Genomic DNA, 16693 nt, shown 5'->3' on the forward strand with positions numbered 1-16693 from the left:
ACTCACACTCTCTCTCTTTCTTTAAAAAAAACAAACAAAAAAGATACACATACATAAATGGTTACTTTAATTCTGACAATATTGAATTAAGATTTTTTAAAACATTATCTGCAGAGTTTTAAAAGAGTAACTCAAGGGGTGCCTGGCTGGCTCAGTCAGTAGAGCATGAGATTCCTCATCTTGGGGTTGTAAGTTCAAGCCCCATGTTGGGTGTAGAAATTAAAATCTTTAAAAAACAAATAACTAAAAATAACTTCGTACTGATGACTACTAAAATGCATTCAGATGTTATACTTGAAGCTTTTTTCTTGTCATCTGCTACTTGAACTGAGTTACTTTTACTTTCAAAACCGTATTTCTGAAATTGTATGAATCCTTTTTTTAGGCGTTTCATCAAACGGGTATATGTGTCTTTGCCGAATGAGGAGGTATGTATCTGCATTTTTTTTTTTTTAAACAGAAACAAGACCTACCATCTTGACAATACTGAATTCCAATCATTAATATAGCCACATTGAAAAACAGTTTGGCAATTTCTTAAAAAGACAAATGTAAACTTAAGACCCAATAATTCCTTTTCTAAGAATCTGCTCACAACAGATGAAAACATATGTCTGCACAAAGATGTGTATAAGAAGTTTTATATTTATAAATAATAGCCAAGAACTGTAAGGAATCTAAGATGTTCATCAACCAGAGAATGGATAAACAAATTTGGCATATGCATTTAATGGAATAGTGTTTAGCAATAAAAGGATTGAGATATTTATACATGCTATAATACAGAAAAACCCCAAAAAGATACTAAGTGAAAGACACCACGTGTAAAAGATAACCTATCATATAATTCCATTTGTATGAAATGTCCAGAAAAGGAATATTTCTAGAAACCAAAGGAAATCATGGTTTGCAAAGGCTAGGGGTGGAAGTGGGGATTAACTGCAAACAGGCATAAGTGAATTGATTTGGAGTGACAGAAATGTTCTAAAAGTAGATTATGGTGGTGGTTACACAACTGTTTATTTATTAAATTGATTGAATTGAATTATATATTTAAAATGGGGAGATTAATGTCCTATGAATTCATACCTCTATATAAGTGTTTTTTAAAAACTGTGATTGTTGGGCGCCTGGGTGGCTCAGTGGTTAAAGCCTCTGCCTTCAGCTCAGGTCATGATCTCAGGGTCCTGAGATCGAGTCCCGCATCAGGCTCTCTGCTCAGCAGGGAGCCTGCCTCCTCCTGTCTCTCTCTGCCTGCCTCTCTGCCTACTTGTGATCTGTCAAATTAAAAACAAAAAACAAACAAACAAAAAAACTGTGATTGTTGAGGCACCTGTGTGGCTCAGTGAGTTAGGGATCCGACTCTTGGTTTCCACTTCAATTGTGAGATCAAACCCCACTCAGCCACAGAGTCTGCTTAAGATTCCCTCTGTCTCTCCTTCTCCCTCAGCCCCTCCCCACTGCACTCCTGCACGCTCTCTCTCTTTAAAATAAATGACTCTTTAGAAACAATAAAAGTATTAAATTAAAAATTGTGGTTCTCTAGCTCAGACCCTTAACATCCTTGATAATAGTAGCAGCTACTTCTTTAGTGTTTTATTTGGATTATCTTTAAGTCTCTCAAGAACTCTCAAAAAATGGTAGTTTATTTTTTTTTAAAGATTTTATTTATTTGAGAGAGAGAAAGCACGAGTGGGGGGCGGGGCACAGGGAGAGATAGAAGCAGACTCCCCACTAAGCAGAGAGCCTGATGCAGGGCGGGATCCCAGGCCCTAAGATCATGACCTGAGCCGAAGTCAGATCCTTAACTGACTGAGCCACTGAGGCACCCCAAAAATGGTAGTTTTAACTCCACTTAATAGACATGAGTGAGGTTCTAAGAGTGATTTGTTTGTGATCATTCAGTTCATAAGTGAGGGTCAGGATTTGAACCTAATTTTTGGATATTTCATTAATTCTTGGGACTGATAATTCTTTAATATTTTTTTTTCAGACACGACTACTTTTACTTAAAAATCTATTATGTAAACAAGGAAGCCCATTGACCCAAAAAGAACTAGCACAACTTGCTAGGTGAGTAATTTGATTTGGTCTATTCTTAAAGCTTTTTTCTCTTCTTCTTCCTTTTTTTTTTTTTTAGGAATTCTTTTTTGTTTAAGGAAAACTCAGGTATGAAATGAGTATTTTATCCTTCAGAGAACTTCATCTCATCCTTTATTTCATCTTTTTTCTTATCTCTTATTCTTACATATATATTTAAATTTAAATTTCTAGATAACTCTATGAGACCTGACCTACATATCTGATGATGATACTATATTCTTTATATAAATTTATTAAAACTTAAAGGGACACCTGGGTAGCTCAGTCTGTTAAACCTTCAGTCTGCCTTCGGTACAGGTCATGATGCCAGGGTTTTGGGATCCAGTCCTGCATTGGGCACCTTGCTCAGCATGAAGCCTGCTTCTCCCTCTGCCTTCTGCTTTCCCTGCTTGTGCACACTCTCTCTCTCTGACAAATAAATAAATAATATCTTAAAAAAAACCACTTATTATAAGTGGTATTAAAATAATTTTATAAAAATTTGGGGCACCTGGGTGGCTCAGTGGGTTGAGTGTCTGCCTTCGGCTCAGGTCATGGTCTCAGGGTCCTGGGATTGAGCCCCATATCGGCTCTCTGCTCAGCAGGGGGCCTGCTTCCCCCTCTCTCTCTGCCTTTCTCTCTGCCTACTTGTGATCTCTCTCTCTCTCTCTGTCAAATAAATAAATAAAATCTTTAAAAAAATAATAATTTTGTAAAAATTTAAAATTTCTTATATCTCTGCCCACACCAACACAAGTATTTTCATATAAACTTCTCCTCATGTTACACATAATTTTTTTTAACTTTTGCATCTTTAGCTTTTTTTATGAGTGGTATACTTAGGTAGAAACTAAATATAGAAGGTGTTCTTGTTGAATTTTAGTCATTAGAAATCTTTTTTTTTTTTAAAGATTTTATTTTTATAATTTATTTATTTGACAGAGAGAGAGAGGGAAATCACAAGTAGGCAGAGAGACAGACGGGGGGTGGGGTGGGGGTGGGAAGCAGGCTCCCCGCTGAGCAGAGAGCCCAATGTGAGGCTGGATCCCAGGATCCTGGGATCATGACCTGAGCCAAAGGCAGAGGCTTTAACCCACTGAGGCACCCAGGCGCCCCTAGTGATTAGAAATCTTATAAGGTAATATAAATAATCAAAAAGTATGTGAATAACTAGTAATTTTAGTAAAAACTCTTTTGAGTTCCCAGATACCTATGAAAAAAGAATGAATTCAATACTCAGAAACATTGAGGTTCTTCTTTGTCTTTCCAATGAAGAATTCAACTAATACTTGATCTCTGTAGTTACATAACATAGTACATGATTAAGTAAATGCTTTCTTTTCCTCTCTTATTTTTCTGCCCTTTGCCCCTAGTTTTTAGTTCCTTTTGATAATCTCCTGGCTGCCCAGGACTCTCTACTGTGGGCATCCCATTCAGATGTGCCTCTTTTTGCCAATATCTTCTACCCCAGATCCTTCCTTCACCGTTTGTCCTACACTTCAAATTGCATAGCTTTCTGCTTGATAACAGGCAAACTAGATGTTACCTTCTTTTTACATGGAAATTTTAAATCTGCAAAGATAAAAATAATTTGCTCTTTTTTCCTTCCCATTCTTAGAATGACTGATGGATATTCAGGAAGTGATCTAACAGCTTTGGCAAAAGATGCAGCACTGGGTCCTATCCGAGGTATGTGTATAGACCTTGAAACATTTAGACCTATTCGTTAGACTACTTTAGAAGTTTAAGAAGTCCCTATTGAGAGGTTTTGTTTCTGTTTTAGCTTTAGTAAGAAATCATTTAAGCTGCTAGAAAACTTGATACAAAGTGGTTTCTAGACTTCTCATGGGGCCACATATGTTCTCCATTGCATGTTCTTTTGGTTTCTGTTTGTTTTCACAAAAACAAAAATGTGAAACCATTCTTAGCTCACAGACCATATAAAGACAGTCAATGGGTGTGTAGACCGTGACCCCTGTTTCGAACAACAGATTTCAGGGTTTGTTTTTTTTAATTAAAAAATTTCATTATTAAAGTACAGTTAACATACAAAGTTATATTCATTTCAGATGTACAACATAATGAGTAGACAATTCTGTACATTAAAGGATGTTCACGATAAATCACCATCTACCCTGTGTTTCACTTCTTGGTGGTAGGCAACCAGCAGAAAACATGAAGGAAAAGAAAACATTTTTAAGCAAGCAAAAAAGAAAAAGGGAAATGTTCTTATCTGTTTTTGGCTCTTTTCACGTCAATATCCTGATATCACTTGAAATTAAAGTGTCTAAGAGAAGCTTTAATTTGTATTGTTATATGTTATCTTTTGAGAAATTGCTTTGTTTTGATGCAAGGTTATTTGCCGTTTCTGAAATACCACTATGATACCACTTTAGACTAGATATTCTCAGCTGCTTTTCCACAGCCAGCATGGGCAGTGGGTGGGTGATGCTCTCAGGTATGCACTCAGATTGCTGCCTATGACGATAAAATAGAACATGGAATGGACAACTTCTCGAACACATCTGCAGTGAAACAGTATATTGACTCAGAATTGCTGTTTTGCAGAATAATAAGTGCAACCTTGACAATAAATTTTGAAATTCTGGGCAAAAAGCATTCTAGTCAAACTCTTGCTGCCTGGTACATATCACGAGAGTGGACTCAACCAATACATAATACATAAACCATTTGTATTTTTTCAGAAAATTTTAGCTATTATTCTGAAGCAGATAAAAGTTATTGGGTTTAAAAAATATAAAGCCTTTGTGAAGAAAAAAACTACATTCTTTTAACTTCAAAGTTGTGAAATTTACTGTTCTTAGGCAATATGCAGAGAAAATGAATGCCTCCCACTTACTCCTAAAGACTTATCCTAAGCATTTATAAATTGTGCTCTTAATATTTTTAAATTAATTTATTTTTTAATAAACATAATGTATTTTTGTACTCTTAATATTAATGTGTATTTTCCTTTTAATAGAAATAACTTATATTGAACATGTACTTTTAGATCATTGTACCCGTTTTTGCTCTTCAGCAATTTAAACTTAGAAATTTTTTTTTTTAATGGCTGTCTTCTATTTTACAGAACTGAAACCCGAACAAGTAAAGAATATGTCTGCCAGTGAGGTATATTACTTTCTAGTTATCTTTTCTTTGCTCGGGTTCTCTATATTGTAAGACCTATCTTTTATCTGGATTTTCATAGTTAATTAGAAGCTAGAAAAAGTTAACTTTGCTTTATTTCAAAATATAGGGGTGTATCAAATTACAATCTCTTAATGGTGTTTTTTGGTAATATTAAACAGAAAAAAATTATAGAAAACTTAAGAATTTTGTTCTTTGTAACAAGTTAATCCCTTAATATTCTATTTTGTAAGATTTTCAGCATTTGTTTTTGTCCTTATAAAAGCAATACCATTGTAATGTAATTCATTACATTTTAATATCGTAGGCCCTCTTGGGAAAATGCTAGCGCATTTCTTTCAAAAAAGATTGCCTGCAAAATATAAAGTTGGACATGCAGAATTATTGTAATAACTATGTAAGCAAACATTTAAAATTAGTATTATATTTATAATTTATAAGTCAGAGATATTTTTTACTGCCCAAGTTTCAACAGCTATTGAGGACACAGTGAACTCTTAACATAGAGAATGAATGTATTTGAGTACATTTTGACAGTCTTTTTTCTTCAAGCTTCTAAGTAAACTTAGTTGTTTTGCGGTATTTTGTGTGTGGTAGTTAATCAGCTGCATTACTAAGAATACCCTCACACTTACTGCAACCATCATTCCTTTTTTTTTTTAATTTTTTTTTTTTTACTTTTAAGATTTTATTTACTTGACAGAGACACAGTGAGAGAGGGAACACAAGCAGGGGGAGTAGGAGAGGGAGAAGCAAGCTTCCTGCTGAGCAGGGAACCCAATGTGGGGCTCAATCCCAGGACCGTGAGGTCATGACCTGAGCTGAAGGCCGTTGCTTATGACTGAGCCACCCAGGCACCCCTACCATTCCATTTTAAAAGTCTATTTTACCTAGAGTGTGTTTGATATGAATGAAGGCTAGGAATGGAGAATTGCACATGCTTTCTCTCTGGCATTTTGCTGCTATTTCCTTAAAAATGCACATTTAAAATGTAAGTTTCAAGTCCCTTTTATCTGACTTATAATTTTAATTCCACATTTTAAAAATTATTTCTTTACATGTAAGTACGGTACAGTTTGTGTTCCCAGTGTCTTGTGGGGTTTTATTTATTTATTTATTTATTTTAAAGATTTTGTTTATTTGACAGACAGAGATCACAAGCAGGCACAGAGGAAGGCAGAGAGAGAGGAGGAAGCAGGCTCCCTGCTGAGCAGAGAGCCCGATGTGGGGCTTGATCCCTGGACGCTGAGATCATGACCTGAGCCGAAGGCAGAGGCTTTAACCCCCTGAGCCACCCAGGCGCCCCTCTTGTGGGTTTTTAAAAATAGTTTAAGTATAATTTATTAATAATAGCCCATAAATACATTTTTTAATGTTCTTAAAGCATAATCCTGATAGTATCTTTCTACCCAAAAAGTAAGCATCATGCATGAATTATTTCTTCTCCGCACACTGTTCCCCTGCCTTGGACCCAGGATAGGTAATCTTGATCCCTCCTATACTCTGGCCCCCTAGATTCAGACTGAGGAGAGGCCAACTATGTGACAATTTAGGGCTCTGTATTTGTCCCTTAGAAAGACCATGTGGAATAAAGGGACTAATTAAGGCAGTAATGAGCTAAAACCACCAACTGGCAAATAAGTTTGAGTAAGAAGCAATCTCTAAATTCTCAAATGTCTTAACAGCCAAAATCCACTCACCTCTTCATCTGCAAGTATTCTGTCTGTCTCAAGCTCCAAGGCCATAGCATTTCTTGTGGAAGTCCATTGGGAAGTCCACTTGCACCTATAAATGGAATGCTTTGATACACTTTGATTACTACCTTGTAATAACTGGCAGCCTTATTACTTACAATAAGTAGGTGGCTGCTTAGGGAATAGGAACTCTTACAAGGCTGTCCATTATTGCATGAGATAAGAGACCAGTTTTCTACTGATAGTGGCTCTGTTAACCTTTGTGTATATTTTGCCCATCCTGAGAATATCTACACAATCAAATTTGAGCAACATTTTTCTTTTATTTTTTAAAGACATTTATTTATTATAAAGAAGGAGAGCAAGCAAGTTGGGGGAGGAGTGGAGGGATAGAATCTTCAAGCAGACTCCCTGCTGAGCAGGGAGCCTAACGTGGGACTTGATCTCATGACCCATGAGATCATGACCTGAGCTGAAATGGAGGCAGATGCTTAACTGAATGAGCCAACCCAGGCGCCCCAGCAACATTTTTCTTCACCGAACAATATCAGCCAAAATATAGTTCCTGTTTTATTTGGAGATGAAAGAAACTTTGAGGTTTTTTTTTTTTTTTTTAGTAACTCATGACTTTAAAACAAGATAGTTCTGTTGCTATAGGTATGAATAGCCATATAACAAGTTGCCCAAAAACTTAGCTTAAGATGACCACATTTATTATCTCACATTTTCATGGGGTTGGGAATATGGGCATAGCTTAGCTGAGTCCTCTGCTTTGAGCTCTGTCAGAGGGCTGCAATCAAGGTGTTGGCCCAAGGTCTCTTACAGAGCTGTAATCAAGATGTTGGTTGGGGCTGTAGTCATTACAAGACTCAACTGCAGCATATCTGCTTCCACACTCACTCACGTAGTTCTTTGCCAGATTCACTTCTTTGTGGGTTGTTGAGGTGAGAGCCTGTTTTCTTAGTCATTGGCTGAAGGCCTCCTTCAGTTCTTTTTCCACATAGGCCTCTCCAACATAGTACTTTCTTCATCAAAGCAAGCAAGCCAGGAAGAAGAGAAAGCATCAGCAGGATGGAAGTCAAAGTCTTTATAATCCTGAAAGTGACCTCCCGTCACTTTTGCAGTAGTCTGTTCTTAATGTCCAGTCCACATTCAAGGGGAAGGAATTACAGAAGGGCATATATAACAAGAGGTGGGAATCATTACTTGTCAGAAGATGCCCAACATATCTGTAAATCAATTATAATTTTTTTTTTTAATGTTTAAAGGGTTACATTTGGCCAGTGAAATCTGCTTTTCACATTAAGGTGTGCCCTTTTAACATTACTTTCAAACTTTGAGAGGCATTCTTGCATTCTGGGAGCTAGGCATTTAATCTCAACACCTGGAATCAGGAACTCTACAGGAACCCTGCTTCATTTTTTTTTTTTTTTAAGATTTTATTTTTAAGATTTTTAATTCTCTATGCCTAACATGGGGCTTGAACTCATAACCCTCAGTTTAAGAGTTACATGCCATACCACCTGAGCCAGCAGGACACCCCAAGAATGCTCATTCATTTTAATGGAGAATAACGTTAAGACTCTAGGATTAGAAATTTATACTGCATTGTTTTTTATTAGTACTGGTGTTAAATTAGCCTACTCCAATGACAAGAGCCTGAAAAATACACATATTTTAAAAATATTATTAATTCAGGGTGCCTGGGTGGCTCAGTGGGTTAAGCCTCTGCCTTTGGCTTGGGTCATGATCTCAGGGTCCTGGGATCAAGCCCCATATTGGGCTCTCTACTCAGCGGAGAGCCTGCTTCCCCTCACCTCTCTCTGCCTGCCTCTCTGCCTACTTGTGATCTCTGTCAAATAAATAAAATCTTAAAAAAAATAAAAATAAATATATAAATAAATCTTTAAAAAATTATTAATTTACTCTGATAGAGTACATTTATTTCAATATTTCAGCATAACATCTACTTGAATTTTAATCCCACACCAAAATATAATTTTATCCACCTTTTTTTTAAAATATATAAGGAAGAACCTTATTTTAGACTAAACGTTAGAGAGGAACACTAAAAACTTAGTAAAACTGTTGAATGAATTACAAGAAATGACATTACTGGTATCGTTTGTGACCATTGTACTAATTATGTATTAGGTTACATTGTTACAAGTTTTGGTTCTACTGTATACTTTTATCCAGTTTATTTTTAATCTGATGGGTTTTTCTAAAGATTTTATTTATTCATGAGAGACAGAGAGGCAGAGGCAGGAGAGGCAGGCTCCCCACGGAGCAGGGAGCCCAGTGTGGGGCTCATCCCAGGACGCCGGGATCATGACCTGAGACAAAGGCAGACGCTTAACCATCTGAGCCATCCAGGCGCTCTAATCTAATAGTTTAAGTATTAATAATTTGGTAGTACTTTTAGCTGTTAGTCTTGGACTTACGAGTTAATATTTATAAAATGCTTAAACCAATCTGGCAATAGTGGATGCTATGTAAGTGTCCATAGAATAACTTTAAAATACATAAATAATAATAATGACATTTTATTATGGAGATTAAATAAATTATTTTATCAGTCACATTTATGAGAGAGGAAAATACAAGTAGTTTGGTTTCTCAAATCTTATACTAGAATTTTTTTTAGTCATTATTCAGTACAACTGTAATGACTAAGGGTATTATCAGGCACTGGTATATATACACACATTTAGGTGAGATAAGCAGAATTTGACTTTTATAGAATATAAAGAATATTTTATGAGAATAGAAACAATTATATTGGAATTCTATGTTTTTAAAAGGTAGTGATAAAAATTGTTGGCTATAAATTCAGGGTACGATGTACTATGTTTTTAAAGCACAAAGTTTGGGGTGCCTGACTGGCTCAATCAGTAGAGCATGTGACTCTTAATCTCAGGGTCATGAGTTCAAACCCCATGTTGGGCACAGAGCCTACTTAAAAATAAATAAAATAAAAAATAAAGCATAGTTTGTATCCACCTTAACTTTGACTTTGTTATTTCATTAGTTTGTTTTGATAAGATACCTTTGCCATTTATTTTTCTCTTTCTCAAATTAGCTACTAGTTGCTTTTCCTGTTGCATATATTCATCTGTTACTAACTTCAAAATATCATATATAAATTTCATATATATTTATGTGCACCTTTCTATACAGTTCAATTGAAATTTCATCAAAAGCTTTTAAGACTTTAATTTCTGCAACAAATACATTTTATTCAAGAATATCATAGGTAGGGGCGCCTGGGTGGCTCAATGGGTTAAAGCCTCTGCCTTCGGCTCAGGTCATGGTCCCGGGGTCTTGGGATTGAGCCCCGCATTCCCCTATATCAGGCTCTCTGCTCAGCAGGGAGCCTGCTTCCTCCTCTCTCTCTGCCTGCCTCTCTGCCTACTTGGAATCTCTGTCTGTCAAATAAATAAATAAAATCTTTAAAAAAAAAAAAAAAGAGTATCCTAGGTAGTGGATTACATTCATCATCCTTCTACTCTTTGGGCTTTAGGAAGAGCCAGTGTGTGTTTTAGTTAAAAAAACGAGTAGGGCTCATATGATTATGTGGCAACAATATGTCCTTTTCCTTTTTGACTAAGATTAGTCTACAGTTTACAAGTGTGGGTGATTTTCTCAATCTGTGCTCATCTAGATATCAGAGGGTGTGAAATAATTAGATTCGGTTTTATAAGAGTAATAAAAAGAATATATATGAATATCAGTTGATGTTTTATCTCAAATTGTCCTTTAACTTATTTTGGGGCAAAATGCACATGTATATATTGGTGACAGTTTTTAAAACTGTTTAATTTTGTGCCAAGCTCCTTTTGAGTTTTCAAGGTATTCAGGTAATTATAGATACATGTTGATTCAGCATTGTTTTATTCTACATTCTCATAGCCAATTAAAAAGGTCAGAAAATGAGGAGCACCTGGGTGGCTCAGTTGGTTAAGTGTCTGCCTTTGGCTCAGGTCATGGTCTCATGGTCCTGGGATTGAGCCCCACGTGGGGCTCCCTGCTAAGCAGGAAGTCTGCTTCTCCCTTTCCCTCTCCCTTTCTCCTGGCTTGTGCACACTCGCTCGCTCTCTCTCTCTGTGTCTCTCATATAAAATCTTTTTAAAAGATCAGAAAATAGGGGTGCCTGGGTGGCTCAGTGGGTTAAAGCCTCTGCCTTCTGCTCAGGTCATGATCCCAGGGTCCTGGGATCGAGCCCCGCATCGGGCTCTCTGCTCAGCGGGGAGCCTGCTTCCTCCTCTCTCTCTGCCTGCTTCTCTGCCTACTTGTGATCTCTGTCAAATGAATAAATAAAATCTTTAAAAAAAAAAAAGTCAGAAAATGAGGCCAAATTAATACAAAGTGTATTACAAGTAATATTAGTATTAGAAAATTTCAGATACAAGCATCCTATATGTTGTGAAAAGCATTATTTCCTTAAAAGTCTCATGTGCTTCTTGTAAACCATCTTCCTTTCTAATAAACCCAGCATGAATTTAGCTAGTGTGCTTGTGGTGAGACTTGAGAATTCTGAATGATGTAATTGCGATTCTTTTTTCTGCTTGTCTGTATTTGTCAAATTTTCTATAAGGAGTGTTTTCTGTGTTTATAATGGGAAAATATTGAGACTTAAATTTTTAATACCTAAGAAATAAACACATATAATAAAAGTATATTAATATAGCATATAAGATTTCTTATATAGCAAACTTGCCTAACAAATAATAATATGTAAAATAAGATGATTGGCACAATTTTCTAAGAATACATGTATATATATAACAATAATATGCAGCATCACTACTTTAATCCATCTTTGGGTTAACTACTGAATATATTTTCATCATTTGTACTGTCATGTGTTTTTTTAAAATCTAGATGAGAAATATTCGATTATCTGACTTCACTGAATCCTTGAAAAAGATAAAACGCAGCGTGAGCCCTCAAACCTTAGAAGCATACATACGTTGGAACAAGGACTTTGGCGATACCACTGTTTAAGGAAAGACCTTTGTAAGCCTGCAGAACACTTTGCTTTTGAAGAGAGAAACATGCCATGTTAATTGAATAGTTATCAGCTACAGAAATTGAGCCTAAGTTTACAGGACTTTTCAGAGTCTTACAATTACTTGTGCACCCCAGCAGATGCACCATAAAACAAAATTTAAATAAAATATACAGTGCAAATGGAGTATTTTGTTGAAGGCCTGTTCATGGTTATCCCGATGGGTGCTGTAAGAGCACAACAAAAGCTGATTCTGGTCTTCTTTACCAATATAATCATGATGTAAATAATAATTTGTATATTGTGTTGCAGATGAAAGTATTCCAGAGACAGTGAATGGTAGAAGACACAAGCGCCTTTGGTTGTTTGTCTTCTGATGTCTTTTCTTAAAATAGTAATTTTTTCTATTTTCCTTTCCTGCTGTTGTCTTTACTACAGAGGATTAGAATGCCAAACACTCTATAAGTTCCTTTTTGTTCTTTTCTTTTATAAGTCCATTGTGCCAAATGAAACTTTTTCCTATGTAACAGTAATAGGAAAAAGTATTTTGAAGGTTTTTCTTTTTCATAAATCTACGCATTAAACATTGTGTTTCACTTTTCATTTTACCAATTACCTTGTTACCAATTTAGAAAAGAATTTGTTGATAGCAACAAAGCAAATCTAGTAAAATAGAAAGAGAGATGGTTAGAAGGTTTGAGTCATTCTGTCATTACAACATGTAGATCAGTCCTCGTGTGACCTGAAAGTATTTTTTTCTAATATATCAGAAATCTATTGTAGACTGTTAATTTATTCCTAATGGAGTTTATTTTCTGCTAGAATTATTCTAATATTTAAGAAGGCCAAGTTTAACTGCTGTAAAAGTGGTTCCTGTGTGAGAGAAGGGAAGAACTGAGAGCTAAGACATTTCTAATTTATTGCTTATTGCTTTCTTACTGTTTACAGGATAATTATAAGCCAATGGATCTACCATCTTTTATTCTTAATAATTATTAATCCCCTCAATGAACCTTTAAAAATTACTGAATTTTTATACATTGCATACATTTTATAGGTTTCTTGTGCTCACTTTGTTAACTAAAAAGTTAGTCTGTTAATCTGTCTCTTGTTCCCCAAGAATGTACAATAATTCTGTTTCTCGTTTGTATAAGTATGCCTGAGTTTTATTATAAAACTGTCATTGTAGGAGGTAGAGACTCATATGGCTTTTTAAATATTGTAATAAAGGCAAATGGATATTTGCCCTTAGTTTACTGGTTAAAAGTTTGTTTACAGAAATTTTCTTTGGTGCTTTTATGTAAAATGTCATGGATGGAAAGAATAATTTCATAGTAGTAACAAAGATTTTTTTCATTTAGGAAAAATATCTTTGGTTTTGAGAGAATACATTAAAATTAAAAACTTGCCCCATCTAGACAAGAATTTTATAATGAAGACATACATTCTTCTTAATTTTAATCTTGTTCCTGTTAAAGACTTACCTACATATAGAAGATGTATGGTATAAGGTAATGTGCTATTTGTAGCTATAATTTAAATGTCTCTAATCATCACCTTAGAACTCCCTGGATAACAGAAATGAGGGTTGAAATAAATAGGAAGAAGAAATAAAAAAACTAAGCCAGAACCATGCTCATTTTCAGTCATATGTTGTTATCTTTTTAAGATCTCAAACATTAAAGCATCAATTATAAAATACTGATAATGAAAGATGATGCAGTATACATGATGACAAGAATTAGGAATATCCAAAGTTAAAACATTCTTAATAAAGTTCACAAAATTTCACTTTGTATTTTCATTTAGAAAAGGGTTAACATTGTTGATGCTTGAATAATAGTTGGTTATACTAAACGTGTGTGCTTCACGTTCAACTTTTAAAATGTAATCTTTAAATTTATCATGATCCTGTCTGCACTAATGTAGCTCACTATTTTTATTGGAATAGTTTTTAGATCACAAAGATATCAAATGTTAAAAGTTAAGCTAATATTGTCATAAACACTGAGTCAGAATTATATTACTGTATGAATAGCAATTCATATAGTATAGAAGTTATTTTACTTCCCTGACCAAAGTCTGAAGTTGAACTTAGTGCTAGTGAACTATTTTCTATGACTTACTTTTTACTTTGCTTTATTTTTAGTTTAAGCTGGGCTTTTTTTTCTCCTCATAGAATGACTATGAAAATAAGATGATACAATAGGAGGTGAAAGGGATTGGTCTGCTATTTTTCAGTAAAGGTAAAAGTTGCCGAGGGTTTCTGAATTAAGATTAGACTTAGGTTGTGACCTTTTAGATTCTACATTGAGCTTCCTGTCATTAATTTCTTAGAAGATAATGCCTAAACATGAAAGGTTAGTGTGCTCATGTTAATATGGCAGTGTTTTGTAAACTATATTAAAACTTGTTGTTATACTGGACTTTGAGACAAGGGAAGTCAATACTATCTTTCCCAGATATACATTAGAAGTCTATTCTAAGTCTGCCATTGAGGTTATTAGATTTCTCACTATGCTTTGTGCTTAGGAAGAAGTGGAGGAAAAACAGATACTAGAATTACAATTTAAGTAAATAAACAGCAGTCTTTATTTATAGAGTAAAATTCTTTATATTTTGTACAAAAATTAATTCTTTTGGTAGAATGAACCATTTACAGTTTGGCTTTGGACTCTTGAGTCAAAATATTTTCCTTGAAATGCTTACCTCAACTTTTAATCTGGTCTTTTGTATTTTATTTCAGAAAAAAAATGAACTAAAAAGTTTAGCTGCATAAAGTAGGTTTTTATCCTAATTGCTTGGAAATAAATGATAAATTTTATTTTGCCTTTAATTTTTTTTATTTGAAACTTTTTGAGGTTTCAGAGGTTGCAGTCTAGCAGTGAAGGAGTAGCTTGTATTGTACTAACTCTTGCCAATAATTATAATCTGAACAAAATATAAAAGCAGAGATTAGAAAACTAGAGAGCAAGCAAAAACAGGCAGAAACTGCACAAAATCATGTACCAGAAGAGATCCACATTAACTAGCTTTTACCCCAACGGCAATTTCCAGTTTGTGCAATGTGCTTAGAAACAGACTTCAAGCAGAATGAACAGTCTTTCTGGGCTGAGGACTCATTTGGGACTTGTAAAACAGCTAGAAATTAGGAGGGAAATCTTAAGAGTTTTAGATATAAGCCCCAGGATATGCCTACAAATTTCTTTCAAATCCTTAGTGGACTCCAAAATTGTACCTGTGTAGTGTAATATTCAAAGGAACCTACCAGAAAGCAATAGTTGAAATCTAATGAACTGTAGAGGAACTGTATTCTGGGTGAATACAGAGTTTGAAATTCAAATTCCACTAAAAGGGGTTTAATAAATACAATGGGTTTTCCACTGAAACCCAAAAAGGACCATAATGAAGAAGGACAACATCCTAGATGTAAGGGCCATACTTTAGTTAGGACTGTGGGCAAAAGGATAAACTCACTGTAACAAAGCTTAAAATCAAGTTTTCACAGCATCAAGATTATCCATTGTAATTTAACAGCTAGCCAGAAGAGAACACATTTTTTTTTTAAAGATTTTATTTTATTTGACAGAGACACAGCGAGAGAGGGAACATACGCAGGGGAATGGAAGAAGGAGAAGCAGGGCTCCCACTGAGCAGGGAGCCCGATGCCGGGCTCAATCGCAGGACCCTGGATCATGACCTGAGTCGAAGGCAGAGCTTAATGACTGAGCCACCCAGGCACCCCCAAAACACATTTTTTTAGAAGAAAATAGAATCCAGAGTTTTCACAACACATCCACAAAGTCCAGTACACAATAAAAAAATTACTAAATATACCATGAAGAAGTATATCCATAATCAATAGAAAACATGTAGAAGGAAATGCAGAGATGATTCACAAGTTGGAATTAACAAAATTTTTTTTTTCAAAATTATTTTAAAACAGCTTTAAAACTTGTAAAACGATAGGAAAAAAAGATGAATGAACAGATTAGGATTTTTGGTGGAGAAATAGATACTAAAAACCAAAGGGAAAGTCTGGTAATGAAAAAAACCCTGAAATGAAACATAGTATCTGAAATAAATTTCACTGGATGGGCTTCAGAGTGAACTGGACACAGCAGAGGAAAGACAGCCAGAAGACAAGCTGATACAATTATCAAACTCAAGCACAGCGAGAAAGAAAAAATAGCAAAGGTTTGATACCTGTGGGAAAATACCAATCTAATTTACCTCTGGTTTGAGGCCCAGAAGGAGAGGAGAGGAAGAGAATGGGGGGAAATAAACAGTTGATGCAGTAATGCCCAATGTTTCCCTTAAACTGTTGAAAGACATCAACTTACAGATCCAAAAAGTTCAGTAAACCCCAGGCATGATAAATACAGCAAAGACCATGTCTGGATACATCAGATTGCCAAAAAATAGAATAGTGAAAAGAAAAATCTATACGCAGTCAGAAAGGGGACATGACATTATATTCAAACAAACAATCATTGACCTCAGAATATGGACTAATCAAAATGGTAAGCGGACAAGACAGGGAATGTCCTCACGGAGGCCCAGGATAACTAAAGTGAAGTTTGACCAGTCACTTTTTTAACCATTGATTGCCAGTCTAATGGAACTTCCAACTGTTAGGCCTTAGGGCTTGCCTGAATTGAAGGTTTATCACGTTTATACTTAACATGTTTCCTTTGGAACGTTCCCTTATACATTAAATAGAAATAATACAATAGAAACAAAACAGACCAAGACT

At 35.1% G+C, this 16693-nt stretch overlaps 1 protein-coding gene and 1 non-coding gene across 5 annotated transcripts in view; both read left to right on the top strand.

Annotated features, from left to right (window-relative positions):
- Positions 1–13203, top strand: part of SPAST (spastin) — a 54800-nt gene extending 41597 nt beyond the window's left edge. For all 4 annotated transcript variants that reach the window (XM_032881843.1, XM_032881845.1, XM_032881844.1 and 1 more), the window contains 5 exons: positions 386–428; positions 1994–2073; positions 3701–3771; positions 5174–5214; positions 11811–13203. In XM_032881843.1, the coding sequence (XP_032737734.1) occupies positions 386–428; positions 1994–2073; positions 3701–3771; positions 5174–5214; positions 11811–11933 (358 nt within the window). In that variant the 3' untranslated portion in view covers positions 11934–13203. The remainder of the gene's footprint in view (positions 1–385; positions 429–1993; positions 2074–3700; positions 3772–5173; positions 5215–11810) is intronic.
- On the top strand, positions 9803–9875 carry TRNAK-CUU. Its single transcript has one exon. It is a non-coding gene; the product is annotated as a tRNA-Lys (tRNA).
- Positions 13204–16693: the final 3490 nt, after the last annotated feature.

Source organism: Lontra canadensis, unplaced genomic scaffold (assembly GCF_010015895.1).
Source record: "Lontra canadensis isolate GAN:19392208 unplaced genomic scaffold, GSC_riverotter_1.0 scaffold78, whole genome shotgun sequence".
In the NCBI taxonomy this organism is placed as follows: Eukaryota; Metazoa; Chordata; class Mammalia; order Carnivora; family Mustelidae; genus Lontra; species Lontra canadensis.